This window comes from Enhydra lutris, unplaced genomic scaffold, assembly GCF_002288905.1.
Source record: "Enhydra lutris kenyoni isolate GAN:26980312 unplaced genomic scaffold, ASM228890v2 scaffoldscaffold28, whole genome shotgun sequence".
NCBI lineage: Eukaryota > Metazoa > Chordata > Mammalia > Carnivora > Mustelidae > Enhydra > Enhydra lutris.
Genome location: NW_019154112.1, coordinates 23,353,937 through 23,373,403, shown reverse-complemented (window position 1 = coordinate 23,373,403; position 19,467 = coordinate 23,353,937). Strand labels below are relative to the sequence as shown.

At 42.1% G+C, this 19,467-nt stretch overlaps 1 protein-coding gene and 1 long non-coding RNA gene across 2 annotated transcripts in view; one reads left to right on the top strand and one right to left on the bottom strand.

Moving 5' to 3' along the window:
- The window catches only part of LOC111152325, a 52,728-nt gene extending 43,432 nt beyond the window's left edge, over positions 1-9,296 (bottom strand). Inside the window, exon 1 of the long non-coding RNA XR_002640923.1 lies at positions 8,898-9,296. This is a non-coding gene — a long non-coding RNA (uncharacterized LOC111152325). The remainder of the gene's footprint in view (positions 1-8,897) is intronic.
- A 456-nt stretch (positions 9,297-9,752) lies between these two features.
- The window catches only part of LOC111152298 (leucine rich repeat containing 1), a 132,723-nt gene continuing 123,008 nt past the window's right edge, over positions 9,753-19,467 (top strand). Inside the window, exon 1 of the mRNA XM_022510778.1 lies at positions 9,753-10,007. Within this exon, the coding sequence (XP_022366486.1) occupies positions 9,849-10,007 (159 nt within the window). The 5' untranslated portion in view covers positions 9,753-9,848. The remainder of the gene's footprint in view (positions 10,008-19,467) is intronic.

Below are 19,467 nucleotides of genomic sequence, written 5' to 3'. Positions count from 1 at the left end.
GTGTCTGTATTGATTTAATTCATATTTTAAGAACTGTAACTATAAAACTTCGTGTCTGTATTGATTTAATTCATATTTTAAGAACTGTAACTATAAAACTGTAACTAGAACAAGATTGATCTGTACGATCTCCTAAAACCCTTTGTAAATCAATATGGAAAAGAACTGAGGCATCTGTGTTTATTTAAATGACTAAAAGATGTATTTTGATCAATTAAGATAATGGATGTTGCTAGTTCATTTGAACTATAAAACATTATACAAATGTAAAGCATTGCCACAATCTGAGCAAAGACTGCTTGTAAGCCTCCTCTAGGCTTCATCCTTCAAGTTTTCAGTTTTATTGGAGAAAGAGGCTATGAAGCAGGGGGCGGGGGAAGATGGGTTCAGGGGCAGGTGTTGTTTTGACTGGACTCCCCTCGTGTACTCTCACTCATGTTGAAATACTTTTACAGTCTCATTTCTACTAACCACCATACTATTTTCCCAAATAGGGTACTCACATCTTAGGCTTTCTGCTGGTAACTGAGAAAAGGGTATTGGCAATGCCTAATGCCTAATGTGCAGTTTTCTGCAGCACAGAAAGCTCTTTCCACTACATTAATTCAGTCCCCTCAATAGCTTTTTGAGGGTGGCAGTTTTCATGTCTTTTGTAGAAATAAAGAAATGTATATTGGAGTTAATACGATTCACTTATGATCTAATCCCTAGTAGTGGCAGATGCAAGAATTTGATGCAAAATCATGAGTTCTTTATACCACCCCATGTGACAGATTAGTGTTTGGCCCATTTCCACCAAGGCAAAATGTTGTTCAATATTAGACTCATCATTAGCACATTTATTAGGAGACTGAGAAAAATAGAAAAGCAAACGAAACTCAAGCTGCTCATTTGTAACTTCACTGAATGGAGGAGTAGATTAAAATCTATATAATATGAAATTTTGGATTTTCTACATACTATTATAATGTGTGAAGCTGAATAAATAAATGATTATAATTAATAAAAATCAAGGACTAGTGTTTTTCTTTCAGTAATGACTGAGTGGTTACTATCAGACTAACTTTCCCATAGATAACAATAATAATGCTAGACAAAATTTTTTTTTAAAAACTATCTGAAGGTATTAGAGAGTGACAAAAAGCAAGCAGGAACTGAAGGGGACTGTACACTTGGAAGAAGCAAATATCATGCGTGAATTTTCTGTTTTTATGGCTTTGGTGAGCATAGACGTTATACTACATAAAAGGGCTAAAATTTAAAGAATAAATTAAAACAGGCAATGTTCATAGCAATCTGACTGCCTTGAGGTACTGTAACCATGAGTGACCATGGTAGTTGGGAAGTGAGAGAAGGAAACCTTGGAAGGGACAGAGGGAGAGGAGAAGCTTCAAATTCTGCATATAAACTCCACCCATGACCCCTAAAAACTATACATGTGCAGCTCTGTTTGAAGCAGCACCATTAAGAATGAAGTAACTGAATATAAAATTTCAGCTGCCATCCATCACAGAGAAAATAAGACAGTATAGGCCAAATATGTGTCCCACCTCAAGGGATTAATGTCCTTACAAAGGTAGCCCAGAGAGCTCCTTCATCCCTTTGTAATGTGTAGAGACAGAGTGAAAACAAAAACATCTAGAAACCAGGAAGCAGGTCCTCATGTGACAATAAATCTAGTGCTGCATTGATCCTTGATGTCCAGCCTCCAGAAGTATAAGAAATAAATTTCTGTTTATAAGTTACCCAGTATATGGTATTTTTGTTTTAGCAGCCTGAAGAGACTAAGACATAAGAGTTTGAAGTTGTGTCCTAAAACAAAAAATCAATACTCTTTGAAGTAATTTAACAGAATCCAGAGATTCTATCATTCATAATGTGTGGGATACAAATGAAAATTACTAGGCATATTTAAGAGACAGGAAAATGTGACCCACACTTACTTAAAAGAAAAGGCATTCAATGGAGATTAACACAGATGAACCAGATGTTCAAATTAGCATACAAGGAGTTTAAAGTAGGAATTAACAATATGCAGTATATAAAGGAACATATACTCTTTTTTTTTTTAATATTTTGTTTATTTATTTGACAGACAGAGATCACAAGTAGGCAGAGAAGCAGGCAGAGGAGGAAGCAGGTTCCCTGCTGAGCAGAGAGCCCGATGCAGGACTCGATCCCAGGACCCTGGGATCATGACCTGAGCTGAAGGCAGAGGCTTAACCCACTGAGCCACCCAGGCGCCCAGGAACATATACTCTTAATAAGCAAATAAGAAATCTCTCAAAGAAATATAAACTATACATATGAAAAGAATGAAACAGACATTCCAGAACTACAAAATACACTATCTAAAGTTGTATTTCATATGGGCTTAATGATGCTTGAGATGACAGAAGAACCAGTAAATGTGAAGATATATATATATATATATATATATATATATATCATCCAGGTTGAAAAACAGAACAAAACAACAGGGGATAAAGCATAACCTCAAGTACATCTGTGCCACTACTAAAATGTTCAGCATTTGTGAAATTGTAATATCAAAAAAAAAGTAAAAAATTGGGCAAAAAATTTTAAGGACTCAATGGCCAAAAATATCCTAAGTTTGGTGAAAGTTTAAGTTCATAGAGTCAAGAAGTTTAGTAAACTCCCATCAGCATAACTACAGGCATATAATAGTCAAATAAAATCTTGAAAACAAACAGAAACAATGACACACTACAAACAGCTTAGCATCAATTTGAATATTGCTGACTTCTCATAAGAAACAATGAAAATCAGAAGAAAATTGTTCATTTTTAGAATGCTGAGAGAAAAAAAATTATCAACCCAGAATTTTATATGCACAGACGTTTCATAATAAAACCAAAAGAATCTTTTGCCAACCGACTTTCACTGAAAGGTGAGAGGAATGAGGTCAAGTAGGAAAAAAGAACAATGGAAATAGTAAACATATGAGTGAATGTAAGAGACTGTTTTTTTCTTATTTCTTTAAAATACACATGGTTATTTAAAAAATCATAAAATTCTGTCGTGGAGCTTATAACATAGGTAAATGTAATACACATAAGAGCTAAAACATAAAGAAGCAGAGAGGTGGCAAATGGACCTAGGTAATTGCAAGAGTCTTATGTTTTACATCTTTTGGTATATACATGTAAACTGAAAATTTAAGGATGTCTACTGTAATCCCTAGAACAGCCACTACAACTAGAAAGCCTATAGATGAAATGGTATTGTTTATTTATTCAAAGCATGGTGGAAAAGGAAGAACAGAGGATGAACAATCAGATGGTACAGACAGAAAGCAAATAAAACATAGCAGACTTAAATCCAACCACAGCAATACAGTTGACCCTTGAACAACTTGGGTTTGAACTATGTGAGTCCACTTATATGCAGATTTTTTACAGCACTATACTATAAATGTATTTCCTGTTCCTTATGATTTCCTTAATAATATGTTCTTTATTCTAGCTTACTTTATTGTAAGAATACAGCATATAATAAATATACAAAATCTGTGTTAGTTGAATGTTTATCAGTAAGGCTTCTGGTCAATAGAAGGCTATTAGTAGTTAAGTTTTGGGGCATCAAAAGTTATGCATAAATTTCTTACCGTGAAGGGGTCGGTGCCCCTAACCCTTGCATTATTCAAGTGTCAGCTGGTAATTATATTAAATGTTAAAGGGCTAAACATTCAAAGTAAAAAGCCAGGAATTGGGAGGGGGTGGAATTTTAATTTAGTAGCAAGAAGAAAATCAGAGAAATCTTAGACCGGCAACTTTACTTCTGATTATATAGATTGTTGAATTCTACATTGATTTACCCATGAGACTGTGTAGGTTCTCACGTTTTTTGAATGGTTTGGGTGTCCTTCCTTTCTAGCAAGGATATATAATCTCTAGAAAATGTCCTTAAATTCAAATTTGAAGAAACAGAGGTTAGGGTCTGAGTGCTTCCTCTCCCAGAGGGCTGTGGGATTCTTTTTTTTTTTTTTTTAAAGATTTTATTTATTTTTTGACAGAGAGAGATCACAAGTAGGGAGAGAGGCAGGCAGAGAGAGAGGAAGGGAAGCAGTCTCCCCGCTGAGCAGAGAGCCTGATGTGGGACTCGATCCCAGGACCCTGAGATCATGACCTGAGCCGAAGGCAGAGGCTTAACCCACTGAGCCACCCAGGCGCCCCAGGGCTGTGGGATTCTATTGCAAATTTCTTCCTAGTGTCCAGCATTGCATACAATAAGATTTAATTTGCCTATCTGACTTGCATATAAACAACTCAGAGTGCCATCCATGAGACCTTTTATAGGACAAAGATTAGACTCCCCAGATTAAGAAAAAAATTATTTATGATTATTATAATTTCCTGGATAACTGCCTTTCTTTTAGTAAGACTGAAAACTCTGTCTTATTCCTTCTTATTTCCCCAGAAAATTAAGCCAGTGACTGGCACAACCATGGGCATTAAATAAATGACACAATATGATTCCTGGTCCTAGAAGTAATTTAAGACTGCCTCTTAAATACATTTACCTGTATATTATTTATTAACTTTTAAAACTACTTTTATTAATGAATAATTTTATATAATAAAAAGTTCCCATTTTAAAAGTATAGTTTGGGGGCGCCTGGGTGGTTCAGTGGGTTAAAGCCTCTGCCTTCGGCTCAGGTCATGATCCCAGGGTCCTGGGATCAAGCCCCACATCAGCAGAGAGCCTGCTTCCCTTCCTCTCTCTCTGCCTGCCTCTCTGCTTAATTATGATCTCTGTCTGTCAAATAAATAAATAAAATCTTTAAAAAAAAAAAAAGTATAGTTTGATGAGCTAAATGTATACACACATGCAACCATCAACACAATCAAGACATTTGTATATGGGGAACAATGCTAGAAATTACATCAATAAGAAAAGCCTAAAACTCTTCAGCATAAAGAATTGGTTCCCTTATTTTCATTTTTTTCTCTTACCAGATTGATGTTTTAAATTCTAGGCAGTACTGTATGTAGTAAACCCTAAAGATTCCACCAAAACCTATCAGAAATGATAAATGAATTCAGTAAAGTCATAAGATATAAAATCAACGTACAGAAATCTGCTGCATTCCTACACAATAATAATGAAGCAGCAGCAAGTGAAATTAAGAGGGGTGGGTGCATGGATGGCTCAGTCAGTTATGCATCTAACTCCTCCTCTTCTTTTTTTTTTTTTTAAAGATTTTATTTATTTATTTCAGAGAGTGAGTAAGAGAGAACATGAGTGGGGGAGGAGCAAACTCCCCACTAAGCACAGAGCCCAGTGTGGGGCTTGATGTGGGGCTTGATGCAGTGCTCAATCTCTACTTCGGGATCAGGACCTGAGCCAAAGGCCGATGCTTAACTGACCAAACCAGTCACCCCCACATCTAACTCTTGATCTCAGCTCAGGTCTTGATCTCGGAGTTGTGAGTTCAAGCCTTATGTTGGGCTCCATGCTGGCATAGAGCCTACTTGAAAAAAAAAAAAAAAAAGTGAAATTAAGAAAACAATACCACTTACAATTGCTCTGAAAACAGTAAAATATCTAGGAATAAACTTAATGAAAGGGGTAAAAAACCTATACTCTGAAAACTATAAAACATTGATGACAATACAAAGAATGGAAGAACATTCTATGCTCACGGATTGGAAGAACAAATATTGTTAAAATGTCTATATTACCCAAAGCAATCTACAAATTTAATGCAATCCTTATCAAAATACCAACAACATTTTTTACAGAACTAGAGCAAACAATCCTAAAATTTGTATGGAACCACAAAAGACCTTGAAGAGCCAAAGCAATGTTGAGAAAGAAAAACAAGGCTGGAGGTACCACAATTCCAGATTTCAAGTTATATTACAAAGCAGTAGTAATTAAAACAGTATGGTACTAGCACAAAAATAAATACATAGATCAGCAGAATAGAATAGAGAGCCCAGAAATAAATCCATAATCACGTGATCAGTTACTCTTCAACAAAGTGGGAATGAATATACAATGGGAAAAAAAAAAGTCTCTTCAACAAATGGTCTTGGGAAAACTGGTCACCCAGTTGCAAAAGGATGAAACTGGACCACTTTCACCATTCACAAAAATAAATATGGATTAAAGACCTAAATGTGAGACTGGTGACCATAAAAATCCTTGAAGAGAACACAGGCAGTAATCTCTCCGACATCACCTGCAGCGACATTTTTCTAGACATGTCTCCTAAGGCAAGGGAAACAAAAGCAAAAATAAACTATTAGGACTTCATCAAAATAGAAACCTTCTGGACAGCAAAGGAAACAATCAATAACACTAAAAGGCAACTTTTGGAATGGGATATTTGCAAATGAGATATCCAGTAAAGGGCTGGTATCCAAAATATGTAAAGAACTGATACAACTCAACACCCAAAAAATAATCCAATTAAAAAATGGGCAGAAGACATGAACAGACATTTCTCCAAAGAAGACATACAGATGGCCAACAGAACATAAAGAGAAGTTCATCACTTACCATCAGGGAAATGCAAATCAAAACTACAAGGAGGTATCACCCCACACCTGTCAGGGTGGCTAAAATAAAAAATAAAAAAAAAAGAAACAACAAGTGTTGGTTAAGGATGTGGAGAAAAAGAAAGATTCTAGCACTGTTAGTAGAAATGCAAACTGGTGTAGCCACTGTGAAAAACAATAGGAGATTCCTCAAGAAGTTAAAAATATAACTACCCTATGATCCAGGAATTGTGCTACTGGGTATTTACCCCCAAAATACAAAAGCATTACTTCAAAGGGATACATGTACTCCTATGTTTACTGCAGCATTATTTACAATACCCAAACTATGAAAGCAGCAGTCCATTGATAGATGAATGGATAAAGAAGATACACACATATACGTATATATGTATGTATGTACGTATGTGCACATATACATATATGCACGTATATATACATGTATGTATGTATGTATATATACATGTACATATGTATATATACACATATACATATATACATACCATGGAATATTATTCAGTCATAAAGAAAGAAGAAATCTTGCAGTGGATAGAGCTAGACAGTATAATGTTATGTGAAATAAGCCAGAGAAAGACAAACACCAGAGGATTTCAATCATCTGTGGAATTTAACAAACAAAACAAACAAGTGGGGAGAGTAAAATCAAGGAACAGACTGTTATCTATAGAGAACAAACTGATGGTTACCAGAGGGGAGATGGGTGGGGGTGGGGATGGGAGAATTAGGGGATGAGGATTAAAGAGTACACTTATCAGGATGGAAAAAAAATAAAATGAAATGAAAAAAAATTCTCTTAATCAAAACAAAAACACACCAAGAGGCAGGCCTAACAATAGCATCTTCTGAGAGCCCCAAAGCTGGAGAATTTCAAAGCAGATGAGCTGTGTTATGGTCAGTGGGTTTAAAAAAAAAAAAAGATGGAAAAAAAAGACAAATTCTAAGTAGATCCTTGGCAACAAAGGAAGTCAAGAATTCTGGCCCTGATTTCACACAGTTAACAGAAGTTTGCCCATTACTTAATGTGCATGTGGCACTGTGGTTGCTATAGAGATCTATGAGTGAGACAGTACTTGTTTTCCAAGAGGTCACAATCTCCTTGGGATTAAGGTGATACAAAAATAATCATAAACCAAGTGTATGTGTCACAGAGAGATACATGGGGAATACTAATTGAGGTTTCAATTTTTTAAGAGACCAGCCATATCTTTAAAACATATTTGGTGTTTACTAAAATAATCTAGTGTGGTAATCTCTGGAAGTCAAAGAAGATTAGAATGAAGGAATCAGAACTTTCTTATTTTTGTTGTTTTTTAAAGTAGTTAGAAAACTTGTGAAGACAAGTCTATGACTTGCTTATATTCCAGACTCAGTCTCTTAGTCACGAACCACAGTTTTCCACTAACAGTGGCATAAAATGCGTTTCTGGAATGTGAGAATGATGGAAGAGTAAGTAGCTAAGGTCCAAAGTTGAGGTGGCCTTCCTTCCCTGAGAATGTAGAAATCACACCAGGACAAACAAAAAAGAGAGTGGAGTGGGTTTGGCAATGGACTTTAGGGATTGTCCAGAATTAGAAAGTTAAGATGATAATTCTGGGCTCAAAAACAAAGTGGTACTCAGATCCATCCTCACTGATTGGGAAGAAAGGAGTCCTCCTCCTAGAGTTGAAATGAAGTGTCCTTCTCCTTGCTAACCCCATGGGAAACTGTCCTGCACACAGATGGAACTGGAAGTCTATGTAGACATGTACACCCAGTATAAACTAGACCAAAAATTCCCTTGGTCACTGATTATGCTCAGCTTTCAGTCTTCTGCAGAAAAGTGGATTGGATGACCCCAGCTTTTAGCTGTGGCAACTTGGGGGCGGGAGAGCCCCGTTGTGTCTGGCAGAGGTCACAGGCAGGATCTTGAAGGGAAAGGTGTGAGGACTGGGGGCAGCTAGGAGGGGAGTCAGAGTAGGACCCAAAAGACAATCCATCGACGTGACTGACTTTGATCTGGTCGACAGCCCTTTGTAAAGGAGCCAGTTGGTTTTCTGGAGATAGGGAGAAGAGGTGTTCTGGGTTCTGGTCCTAGTCTGTGGGAATGAATCAGGGGCAACGGAATAAATGGTCGCTTATTATCCAGTAGTGAGCCTCCTGAGTCCTCCCCAGCTACTCCTTCTTGGGCTACCATCTCTCTTTGCAAGACCCTGGGTGTTGGTGCTGAAACGCAGGATCTGGTTGGAGGATGCTCACCTGCCCCCAGCCAATCTGCCCCACCTCCCCTCTCTCCTCCCTCCTCACTAGCCCAAAATAGTTGCCAGGGACCAGTCAACATCTGGCCAGGTTAGAACAGGCGCAGGAACTCACCTTTGCGACCTCGTTTTTGCATTTGGACTCCTGACGGGGTGCATCCACGCCAATGAGAATCTTACAGATTCTAACTCCTATGCTTTTGTTGGTATGGGGAGAGGGACTTCCTCTGACTCAGTGTATAAACAATGATTCCTGAAGAGGTGCGCCCAGGTTACACAGCCTGCAGGCGGTGCCCGCGGACCAGAGGGCACGGTCGGGGCCCCGACGCGGTGCGGGGCTGAGGGCAGCCGGCTCACTTCTGAAGCCGCTGGTGGCCAGGGCACCTCAAAACCACACCGAATCTCGTAGCTTCGGGCGCCCAGGACGCGCAAGGTACGCTTCGGGGGGCGGTCCTGCCTGACCCCGGAAGAGAAAGTTGTTTTGGGGAAGGGGAGCGAGGAGCCGAGAGCGAGTTAAGTAACTAAAAATCAAAGTTGTTCTGCTCCCCTCACGCCATCTCTCCTCTGCTTCATCTTTATCTCAAGCTCCACTGGGGTCAGACTTCCTCGGAGGGCCGGGCGCTCGTCGAGTCCCAGCCTGAGTAGGGGGACACCGTGCACCCGGCCCACAGGTTTCGACCCTCTCTGGCTCCGGGTCTCCAGGAAAACCCGGAGCGGAGCATCCCCCGGGCCGGGAAACGCCCTCGCGCGCGCCCACTGGCGCGCATGCTCAGTCGCGCAGCAGCCGCGAGTAGGAAGCTCCGCGAGGCAGTAGCGGCAGCGGCGGCGCGACTGGAGGGTGGGAGGAGACGCACCCGCTGGCGGGCGGGGGCGCTGGGACGCGGCTGGGGCTCCCGCCCGAGGTTCCTGGGAGTGTTTGGGACCGCGAACCCCGGCGCGAGGAGCTAGCGAGCACGGGAGCCAACGAGTGCGGAGTGGACAGCGGGCGGAGCGGAGCCGCGGGACGGAGCGGGCTCAGAGCCCGAGTCTCCGCGACTCGGCTCGGGACCCGGCGGCGGGGGCGGCGATGTTCCACTGCATCCCCCTGTGGCGGTGCAACCGTCATGTGGAGACCATCGACAGGCGCCACTGCTCGCTGGTCTATGTCCCCGAGGAGATCTACCGCTACGCCCGCAGCCTGGAGGAGCTGCTGCTGGACGCCAACCAGCTCCGCGAGCTGCCAGAGGTGAGTGTCCGGCCTCACCTGCGCGCAGTCTTCGGGAGAACACCGACGAGCCTGGCCAGCCCTCTCCCCCTCTTCCCCTCTCCTCCCCACTCTACCCTCCTCCCATCTCCAGATCCGGGCCGCAGGTCCCACAGAACCACCACTACCTGTATTCACCTGCTTCTTCCTCCCTTACTCCTCCCCACCCCCACCGTCTGCATTAAAAGTTCCTTGTCGTTTTGTACAAGTGAGCGACTTGCTGTTTTCCCAGTAGTCACTGGAGCTTGTGCGACTAGGGAAACGTTCTGGTCTGGTAAGTAGTTTAGATACACGTCTAAGTACTAACAGCTGGTCCCGATACCCGGGCAGGTGAGGAGCCAGGTGGCTCGGGCTGTTCCCGGGTGAAAGGACAGAGCATGGCATCCGCTCCCTGGGCAATTTTCCCTGCGCTGCATTCCCCGATCACTGGATCACTGGCCAGGGCGCGCTTACCCGTTGGCTCCGACAGGTCCGGTGGAGGTGGGCAGACCTCAGGAGAGTCGCAGTATCTCGGCATCTTCCGAGGAATGTGCCCTGGGCCTTATCGCTGGTGGGCAGTGCTTGAAAGTGCTGTAGTTTGGCTGGCCGGTCTTGGCTCCGGGACCGGTCGAGAATTGGGGGTGGGTAGGAGGAGATCGGGTAGGAGGAGAGCTATGCCTTGGGAGCTGTGGGCAGGTGCCCGCTGTTGGGCCCCTGCCTGCGTGGACCTGTTGCGTGGAAGGAGCCGCTGTGAATGTCAGCAGAGGCCGTGCCTGACGGGCCAGTCTTGCAGCCACCTCTCCCTAAGCGGGTACCTTCAGCCTGCTGACTTCTGTCCTTGCAGTGATGCGTTACCTCTTCGGAGTTGTTTGCGTAATCAGTGGTCTGAGGCCGAACTTGTTAAGGGACAGATGCTGATTGAGCTTTAATGGAGGGTCTGCGACTGCGAACTTTTAACCTTCGAACTTGCGCCGGGAATTTAACTTGAGTAAAGCGCGAAGAGGAAGGTATCGCAAATCCAAGGGTGTGCAGGAAGTCGGCGTGCAGTAATCCAAAGGTGTGCAGGAAGTAGGGAGACTAGACTGCTGGGAGTCGGGGGGAGGACCCGAGGCCTGGAGTTGGAACACAGATATCTTTCTTGTCCTTTAGTGATTATGAGGCCGAGGCACTGTCACAGAAACACTCGCTAGTCAAATGATCTGGCTTGTTAAAATGACCTGATACCTTCTTCAGCCCTGCCGGAGTGTTTTAAAAAGAACAGTGTGCTTTTTCTTAATATTTCAAGTATTATTCTTGGATTAACTTTTCCTTGGTTCATGTGGAATTGGATGGTTTGCTCTGTGTAATCACGCAGATTATCCTCACTGGGATCTTTGCAAAGCCCCCCCCCCCCCCCGCTTTATTTAGCTTAGAAGCAGAAAAGCCATCCAATTCCCTCAGGCATTTATTATTTTGCAGGCATTTCCAAAAACATGGCTTTGTCTGGCCTTTAACTTCCTTAAATTTGACTTGAAAGTCGTAAGTTCACTTGCTGCCTTAAGTTGTAAATAAGTTTTAGGCATTGCTATTGCCAGAAATACAGACTATATTATTTAATACTTTTCAAGTGTGTCAGAATGAAGTTATTAAAAGATTGAGTGAAAAGCTATTTAACTAGAAATGTTTTGGTGTTCCTTGTGGTATTTTTGTTTGTTTGTTTTTTTTAGTAGAATTGGAAGATTTCCTTTGACTGGATTGGCTTTTCACTCTCTTCTGCAAAGTTTGTGGGTTTTCCTGTAATGTTGGGGAATTCAGCTTCGTAAGGGGAAATTATGGGTTTTGAAAGTGTTAGGTATCCTTACTGGTCCTAACTGGAAACTTCTCAGAAGCTCAAAATAGTCTGATAGCACTCTATAGATACAGCAAATAAACATGCTTTTCAGAGACTAAAGGTGGTCTTGCTTATGGGTAATTATTGCTCTTAGAGCTCTGAAATTAGTTTTATGGTTTCTAGGTTCTTGAAAACCTGTTACTTCATGACTTATTGTGTCTGGGTGCCTGGATTTGTACAAACCAGACTGGAACAACCACCTTGAAAGCTCAGATATTTCATTCAAAGGTACAAGTCTTTCCTTGGGCTGTTATTTCACCTCTGAGATCTGTAGTGCTCATTAGCACTGCTTGCTGCTGTCCCTGCCCTCTCCTCCAACCCCTTTCTCTTTACCTGCCCCATCACTAGGGGCCTCTTTTTGCTGACAGACCCCCAAGGTCCTTGTGGTGGTCATGCTGGCTATCTGTTCTCTTCTCTGTAATTTATTTGGAAGCACAGACAAGGGGGAAGACTGCACCCCCTATCCCAGCAGCAAAGATACACACACTATCCGGGCTTCAGAATGATGAAAAGGTTTGTAACCTCTGACTTGATCCAACTTCCTTGTTTTGCAAATTGAAACTCAGACCTGAAGTGACTTTTTCAAGGCTGTCCAGCTGGATAGTTGTCGTTCCCCTCTCTGCCCCACCACCCCCCGCCCCGTTTTGCACCTTTGGACACCTAAGAGGAACCTGGCATATTCAGTTTCTCAAATCCATTAAAACCTCAGTTATTTGACTCCTCCTGTTTTACTCACATCATTAAGCCTGGCCTCTGCCAAACAGTTATTGACCTTTCATCATTTGTCGTTGGTGGGGATAAAGAGATTAAAGAAGGTATGATTCTTAGGAGCTAGTCACAGCTTTGTGGGGAGACAGATGTGGTGAGTGTGGAGTGGAGGGGGCATCGCAGTTCGCTTGATGGTTACTTTCCTAACCTAACCTTTTGCTGAATCTGCATCCCCATCCTCAACAGGCTGTCTACCTTGTGATAGCCTCTCAGTGCTGCTTTTCCGCAGGGAGGGCTTAGGAGATTAGCCTGACCCCAGATGGGTGATAGTCTCACCATCCCGTTCCCATCCACCATCTCCTTCCCACTTCCTCCCAGCTAGATCTCTGTGGCATGTGTGTTAACAGAGACAGTCTCTAAACTCCTTGAGATGCTGGTGTGTTTTTGCTTATTCTTAGGAGTGAGCACAGAGCCTGGCACCCAGTATGTCCTGCTCAGTAAACAGCTTTTATCTGTTGAATGAATTTAGCCAAGTCGGATACAAATATTCCTCCTTTGGTTCTTTCTCTTCCCTTGAGCATATCACTGCTCTGACATCTATCCTTTTCTAATATAGTCTGAGAACATTCAAGTTGGGAGTGATTTTTTTTCAGGACTGTCTAGCTGGTTAGACACACAGTCTCTGGCTGCTTCAAGCTGGAAAGCACTTCAGAAGTTAAAGGTCATTGATATGGCGGAGCTGTTTTGTCTTCTACAAGATCCTCCGCCCCACTGTGTACCTCCTCAGTGTTTCTGACACCATCAGTTTTCCCTTCAAGGTACATGGGTTGTTGAATACCTTGGCATATGTGTGTTTTACTGTGCTCTCTCTGGCTCCAATACAGAGCCTCGTCTAATGGGCAGCAAATATTTTGAATGAATGCTGTTGAGCCCAGGAAGCTTATAAAACTGAGCTTCATCTTGTTACCTGCTTTTTTTTTTTTTTTTTTTTGAAGATTTTATTTATTTATTTGACAGAGATCACAAGTAGGCACAGAGACAGGCAGAGAGAGAGGGGGAAGCAGGCTCCCTGCTGAGCAGAGAGCCCGATGTGGGTGGGGCTCGATCCCAGGACCCTGAGTTCATGACCTGAGCCAAAGGCAGAGGCTTAACCCACTGAGCCAGCCAGGCGCCCCTGTTACCTGCTCTTAATTAGAGTTCAGTTGGCCTTTTGATGATGGCCAGATGACATTATCTCAAATATCTACTCCCTCCCATTATTCTTTCTCATATCCTGCTTAATTTTTTCCCCAGCCCTTAGAGCACTATTACTACCTAACTCTAGACTATATGCTTGCTTACTTGTTCTTTGTCTCCCCAACTAGAACGTCAGCTCCATGAGGACAGGGATGTTTCTGTTCATGGCTGAACCTAGGGCAGTATCTGGTATATAGTGGGCACTCACATGCTTATTGCATGGATGAGTCTTCCCATGTGATGTCATGGGTAGTCTGCCCCTGTTTCTCAGTCATTGTGTTTCCTTCCCTACAGTCTCACAGCTCCTGTACACAAATCTATTGAAACTAGTCATGGCATAAAGTCATTCTGAATTCAGTAGTCTTGTCTTACCAGTCTTCTCCATTTCTTCTGTGCCGGGCACGTTTGTCTTCTGTTTTTGAAATAATTTTTATACATTGTAAACATAATTTCTCACTATGACTTCAACATCTCCAACTGTGACCTATTAAGAGGATATCCATTCCCACTTGGAATAAGTCCCTTTTGTCTTAAATTTACCATGTTTCAATTTAGGTCTGTCTCCTGTAGTTCAATTTCTGATGGGTGGTACAGCCATTCTTCCTAGCCGACAAGTCTGTGGACCAAGGCTCTTTGGACTTGTCTTGAAGGAGCAGAGGCCAGGGGTGCTGGAATAAGATAGCTTAAAAGCTGCTCCATCACTTGGACTCTTTCTCCAGGACTAGGTTTCCTCACTTATCATTTTAGTACCTGCTTTTTTAGGGTTATTCTGGGGACTAAAGAGAGAATGCATTCAGAGCACTTACAGTCAAATATAAGATGTCTGTCTTTGTAGATACTATGGCAAGACCCTTTTTAAAAATATAAAACAATGTTTCTTAACCTGGAATTGGAAAACATTTTCCTGGGAGTTTGTAAATGATTTTTTTTTTTAAACCAGAATTAAAACTTTAATGTTCTCTTCAAAGATAATTTAAAAAAATCATAGATTCCATATATCTAGATGAAGTCACAAATGAGTAGAGCCATAAGGTCTTTAGTAGTGTCATAATCTATGTTTGATTGAGCACTCCCTTAATTGTTTCTAGCCAAGGGGGAAAAGAACAGACGTGGGCTTATTGTAGAAATCATGTGCTTGTGTCAGGTGATCGCTGGAAGTTCCATGAACAAAGCTTTCATGGCCGATTGTTAGAGAAGAGTGATGGGTAGCTGAAGGGGTCACAGAGCCCGCGGCGGCGCAGGCAGACAGGAACCTGCTCCGAGGTGTTGCTGTACCGTTGTACGCAGCCATGCGAGGACTGCAGAACTGCATCATTGTCATCTGTCATGTTAGATTAATGTTGAGTTCTTTCTGGTTGGTTTTTGTCAGATTTTTACCTTGATTCACCTTCTAGTTTTGTAAGAGCTAAAGCACAGGGAGGACATACCTAGTTTTATGTTTAGACATACTTAAATAACATTATCATAAAAATAACTTAAGTCAAAGCTTAAGAAGAAGGGAGCCCAGGAGAGGGCTTCCCTCTAAAAGTGATGATCCACACATTTGTCAAGATAAGAAAGCTGTTTTCATTTCTCAGACACCTTGTTATACAGTTTAGCTCTTAATTGTTTGTGATTCTCTCTCTCTTTTGTGAACAAAAGATTTTATTTATTTGACAGAATGAGCTCGCAGGCAGGAGAGCACAAGCAGGGGGCGGGGCCGGGGGGGGGGGGGGCTCTATCCCAGGACCCTGCGATTATAACCTGAACTGAAGGCAGACCCTTAAGCACTTAACAGACTGAGCCATCCAGGATCCCAATTGTTTGTGATTCTCTTCTGTGTTCGTTTAACTCGTTTAACTCCCCTTCTACCTCTCGCCTGCCCTCAATTCCGCCCCTCCTTTTGTAGGTAAGGACACTGACCTAGAGAAGTTGTAATTTGCCTTGGGTAAGTGGAAGGTAGACTTTGTCTGGTTAAGAGACATTGAGTGAGTACCTGGTACCTATTAAGTAGAATAACCTCACTTACTGAGATTTCACTGAGCTCCAGACATTAGCTACTTAAGTTATTTCTCTTAAATTGAGTAACAACACACTTTAGCCATTATAATTTCAGTTTTTTTGCAAAGTTTTTTTTTTTTTTCCAGTTTTTTTGCAAAGGCAGGAATTGAGACTTATTTAAGAAAATTATTTAAGAATCTTGTTAGGGGAAGTTGGTCAAGGTCAGTTCTGGAGCTGATGTTGGACTCCCAACTCTGTGTGAGCATTTACCACCTGGGAGCCCACCCGGGAGCAAGGAGGCCTGGCACTGTGTCGAAGCTTAGGAGCGAGCCTGTACGGAAAGCTCTTGGCAACCTTGAGGAGTCTCACACTCTCTGAGGAGCTGAACAAAGGCTTTAGAGGTGGTGACATTCACACTAGACTGGAAGGAAGAAAAAAGCACGTCACCTGTTGAGAAACCCCAGTCCTTTCCAGATGGCTAGAGTGGGTGACACCTGAGTGGAAGGGAGTGGCTGGAGAGGAGCCTGGGGCCAGATCATGAAAGGCTCTTGACAGTTTTGCGAAGGAGGTGTACCCTGTCCTGTAGGTAGAGGAGGCCCATGGTCAGGGTGTAAGCAGAGATGCTGTACAGTTAGAGCTTTGTTTAGATAATTCCAGGGCAGAGTACAGAGTCAGGGAGACTAGTCAGGAGCCTGTTGTGGTGGTGTAGGCCAGAGAAAATGATACGGCACCTGTGGGGATGAACAGGGGAGACAGCTTTGTCCACGATATTCACACTGGGCATTTCCTGCTCTTGCATCCAATGTTCTTCCCGTTGTGCTGCCTTCTAATAGTGCACTGAGTGGGGTACTTCATACTTTCTGAAACGCTAAGTAAGAAACATTTACCTCCACGTTTTTCTCAATTGTAGCATGTGTCTGCATTCAGTTTGCAAATTGCTTGCTAAGACATGGCAAGGATTGTATGTAGGCATTGGCTCAGGGGAAAGAAGAACAGCCAGATGTGCTCTGAATGGCAAGAGATTGTTATTTTTGGGTTTCAGATAAATGTGGTCATCGAGTTTATAAAAATGAATCCGCAGTAATGCTGGCAAGCCTGTGGGTTCCATTTTTCTGAGTAATATGAAGGTGTACTATGTGTGTTCTGTACCATGAATATTAGTTTCATCATCATCTGATGCTTTGAAAGACTAATACTTGGAGAATTATTATTATTTTTGAGTTACTTGGAAGTTACATGTCTTTTTTTTTTTTAATGGCTCAAATCTTTGAGGAGAAGTAAAACTATTTAATAAAACTTTTCTGGAATTGACAAAGTTGAGGCACACTGGTAAAATAGCAAAACAAGCTTGTTTCCACAGTTCCTCCTCCCCTCTTTCAGTGAAAAAGGGGGAACCTTGAACCTTCCTCCCAGCTTCCTAGTGCAGAATTTGTAATTTCTATACCATAATAAATAGGGTACTTGGGATTTTCTTAAAAAGGACTCTGTACCACCAACTTGACATTCTGGGGATAAAGCATAGTTGATATTTATACAGGAGGGTCAGAAATAGTAAGGTAAACATTTTTTAGCAATGATGACAAAAATCTCAACCATGATCTTGCTGTGCCATGGAACAAACAGGCATTAGATTCTTTTAGGTGAGGATCTAGTGACTGCTACAGGCTTTTGTCTTTGTTCACAGACATCTTAGGAAAGTTTGCTTATTTTAGGACTCTACCCAGAACACAGGGCTAGAAATGTTTGTCCTCTACTTCATCTGATAGTTATGAGGGATGATGAGATCATGGGCCAGATCTTCGTAAATGCATAGGAGAAACTTCTGGATGTCCATTTACTTTCTCTTAGGTATTATTTAGTGGACAGGAATGGTAATTTACTATTGCATGTGGTATTTTGGAAGATCTAATGGTGTGTATGTGCGTCTAGTGTAAAATACTTTGAACTCTTAGAAGATGAAATGTTTAAAAAAAAAGAAAAATATTTTTTTGCTCATTATTATTTTGAAGAGTTTCCTTATCTAGGCTGTAACTCTAGAGTCTAGAGAATTTGACACAGTTGGAAGAAATATGGTATTTCAGTTTCCAAGAACCACAACGAATGGATTTGTCATGTAGTGGGTGGAAGGAGGTGTTACACCTAATTACAGCATGTTCCAGACTGATTCCTGGGTAGTGTGGCCCGATGAACAGGACTCGGTCTGCCCTGGCCATTCTAGTCACCTTTCTTTCCACAATCTACACCCACGTCTTGGGAAATCATCAGGAGGGGCTATCGGCTGACTTGTGGTAGAAACTAGGAGCTCAAATTGGATGAGCATGTGCAAAGGCCAGAAAGTGGCTTCTAAACCTGTGAGTATGTGACATGGGCACCAACTGCTTCACTTGATTTGGTAGATGCTGAGACCTCAGAGCTCATGCTGTTAGCACAACTGGCCTGACTTTGGACCATGATGTGGCTTTGTTTTTATCTCATTAAAGGAGTAATATCGGTTGGATGCTTAAAAGAATTCAAAGAGAAAAAAGTGATATTTCCCTTGCTTTCTTTGAAGTGATGCCAGCCATTAGCAGTTTTAGAATGTATTCTTACAGATCTTTTCTCTTCATATACCACCTGTTATGCCCCAATAATGAGTCCGTGATTAAAGGAGCGAGACTGATACAAAGGGAAGGTCAAGCAAAGCTTTATTTTGCACCAAGCATCAAGAATCTAACCGAACGTTCGGGGCTGCACCTCTTACAAGAGAGGGCAACCCTTCTCTGTTTCACAGACTAGCTTTTAAGGGCAAAGGCCATGCGGTCGGGCCTGGCCACACACAGGTGGCCAATGAGATTGTAACACACACAGGAAACTCCACAGTGATGCTAGGTGATCCATTGAGTTACAATTGACCCTAGTAGACATTTGAACCAGCCTATTACACCTTGATTGGGATTGGCGCCCAAAGGGCGGGGCTCATACTCCTTGGTAACCAGGGAGACAGTATGCATCCCCCCCACTGATCGGGTGTCTCCACCTGGCCTGACCCACCTTTGTATCTGGGCTTTGTTACCTGAAGCTGGTTTCTGGGACTTGTCTCCAAGTAAATCCCCTACGGGAAGGGGAGCAGGGACAGTTTCTAAGTAGGTCCTTACACCACCATATGTTTATTATTGTTATAATGAAGAACTCTTACTATATAAGTTGCTTTGCTGCCTGCTTTTTTACTTAAAGCTGTCTTGGACATCTTTTCTATCAGTATGCGTAGATGTATTTTAGCATTGATACTGGTGCTGTAGTATTTCACTGTACTGGATATACCACAGTTGACTGGTTTAACTTTTCTCCTATTGCTGGACATTTAAATTGTTTCTAATTTTTTGCAGTGATGAACCATGCTGGATTAAATACTTTGGTACATATTACTTTGTACTGCTGTACAGAGGTTTCTTTAATAGTGGATTTTCTAGGAGCCTGGAGACTGGTTCTGTCATCTCTGCTTCCTTTATTTTATTTATTTATTTTTTTATTTAAGTTTTATTTTTTTAAAACATATAATATCTTTTTATCCCCAGGGGTACAGGTCTGTGAATCGCCAGGTTTACACACTTCACAGCACTCACCATAGCACATACCCTCCCCAATGTCCATAATCCCACCCCCCCAACCCCCTCCCCCCATTAACCCTCA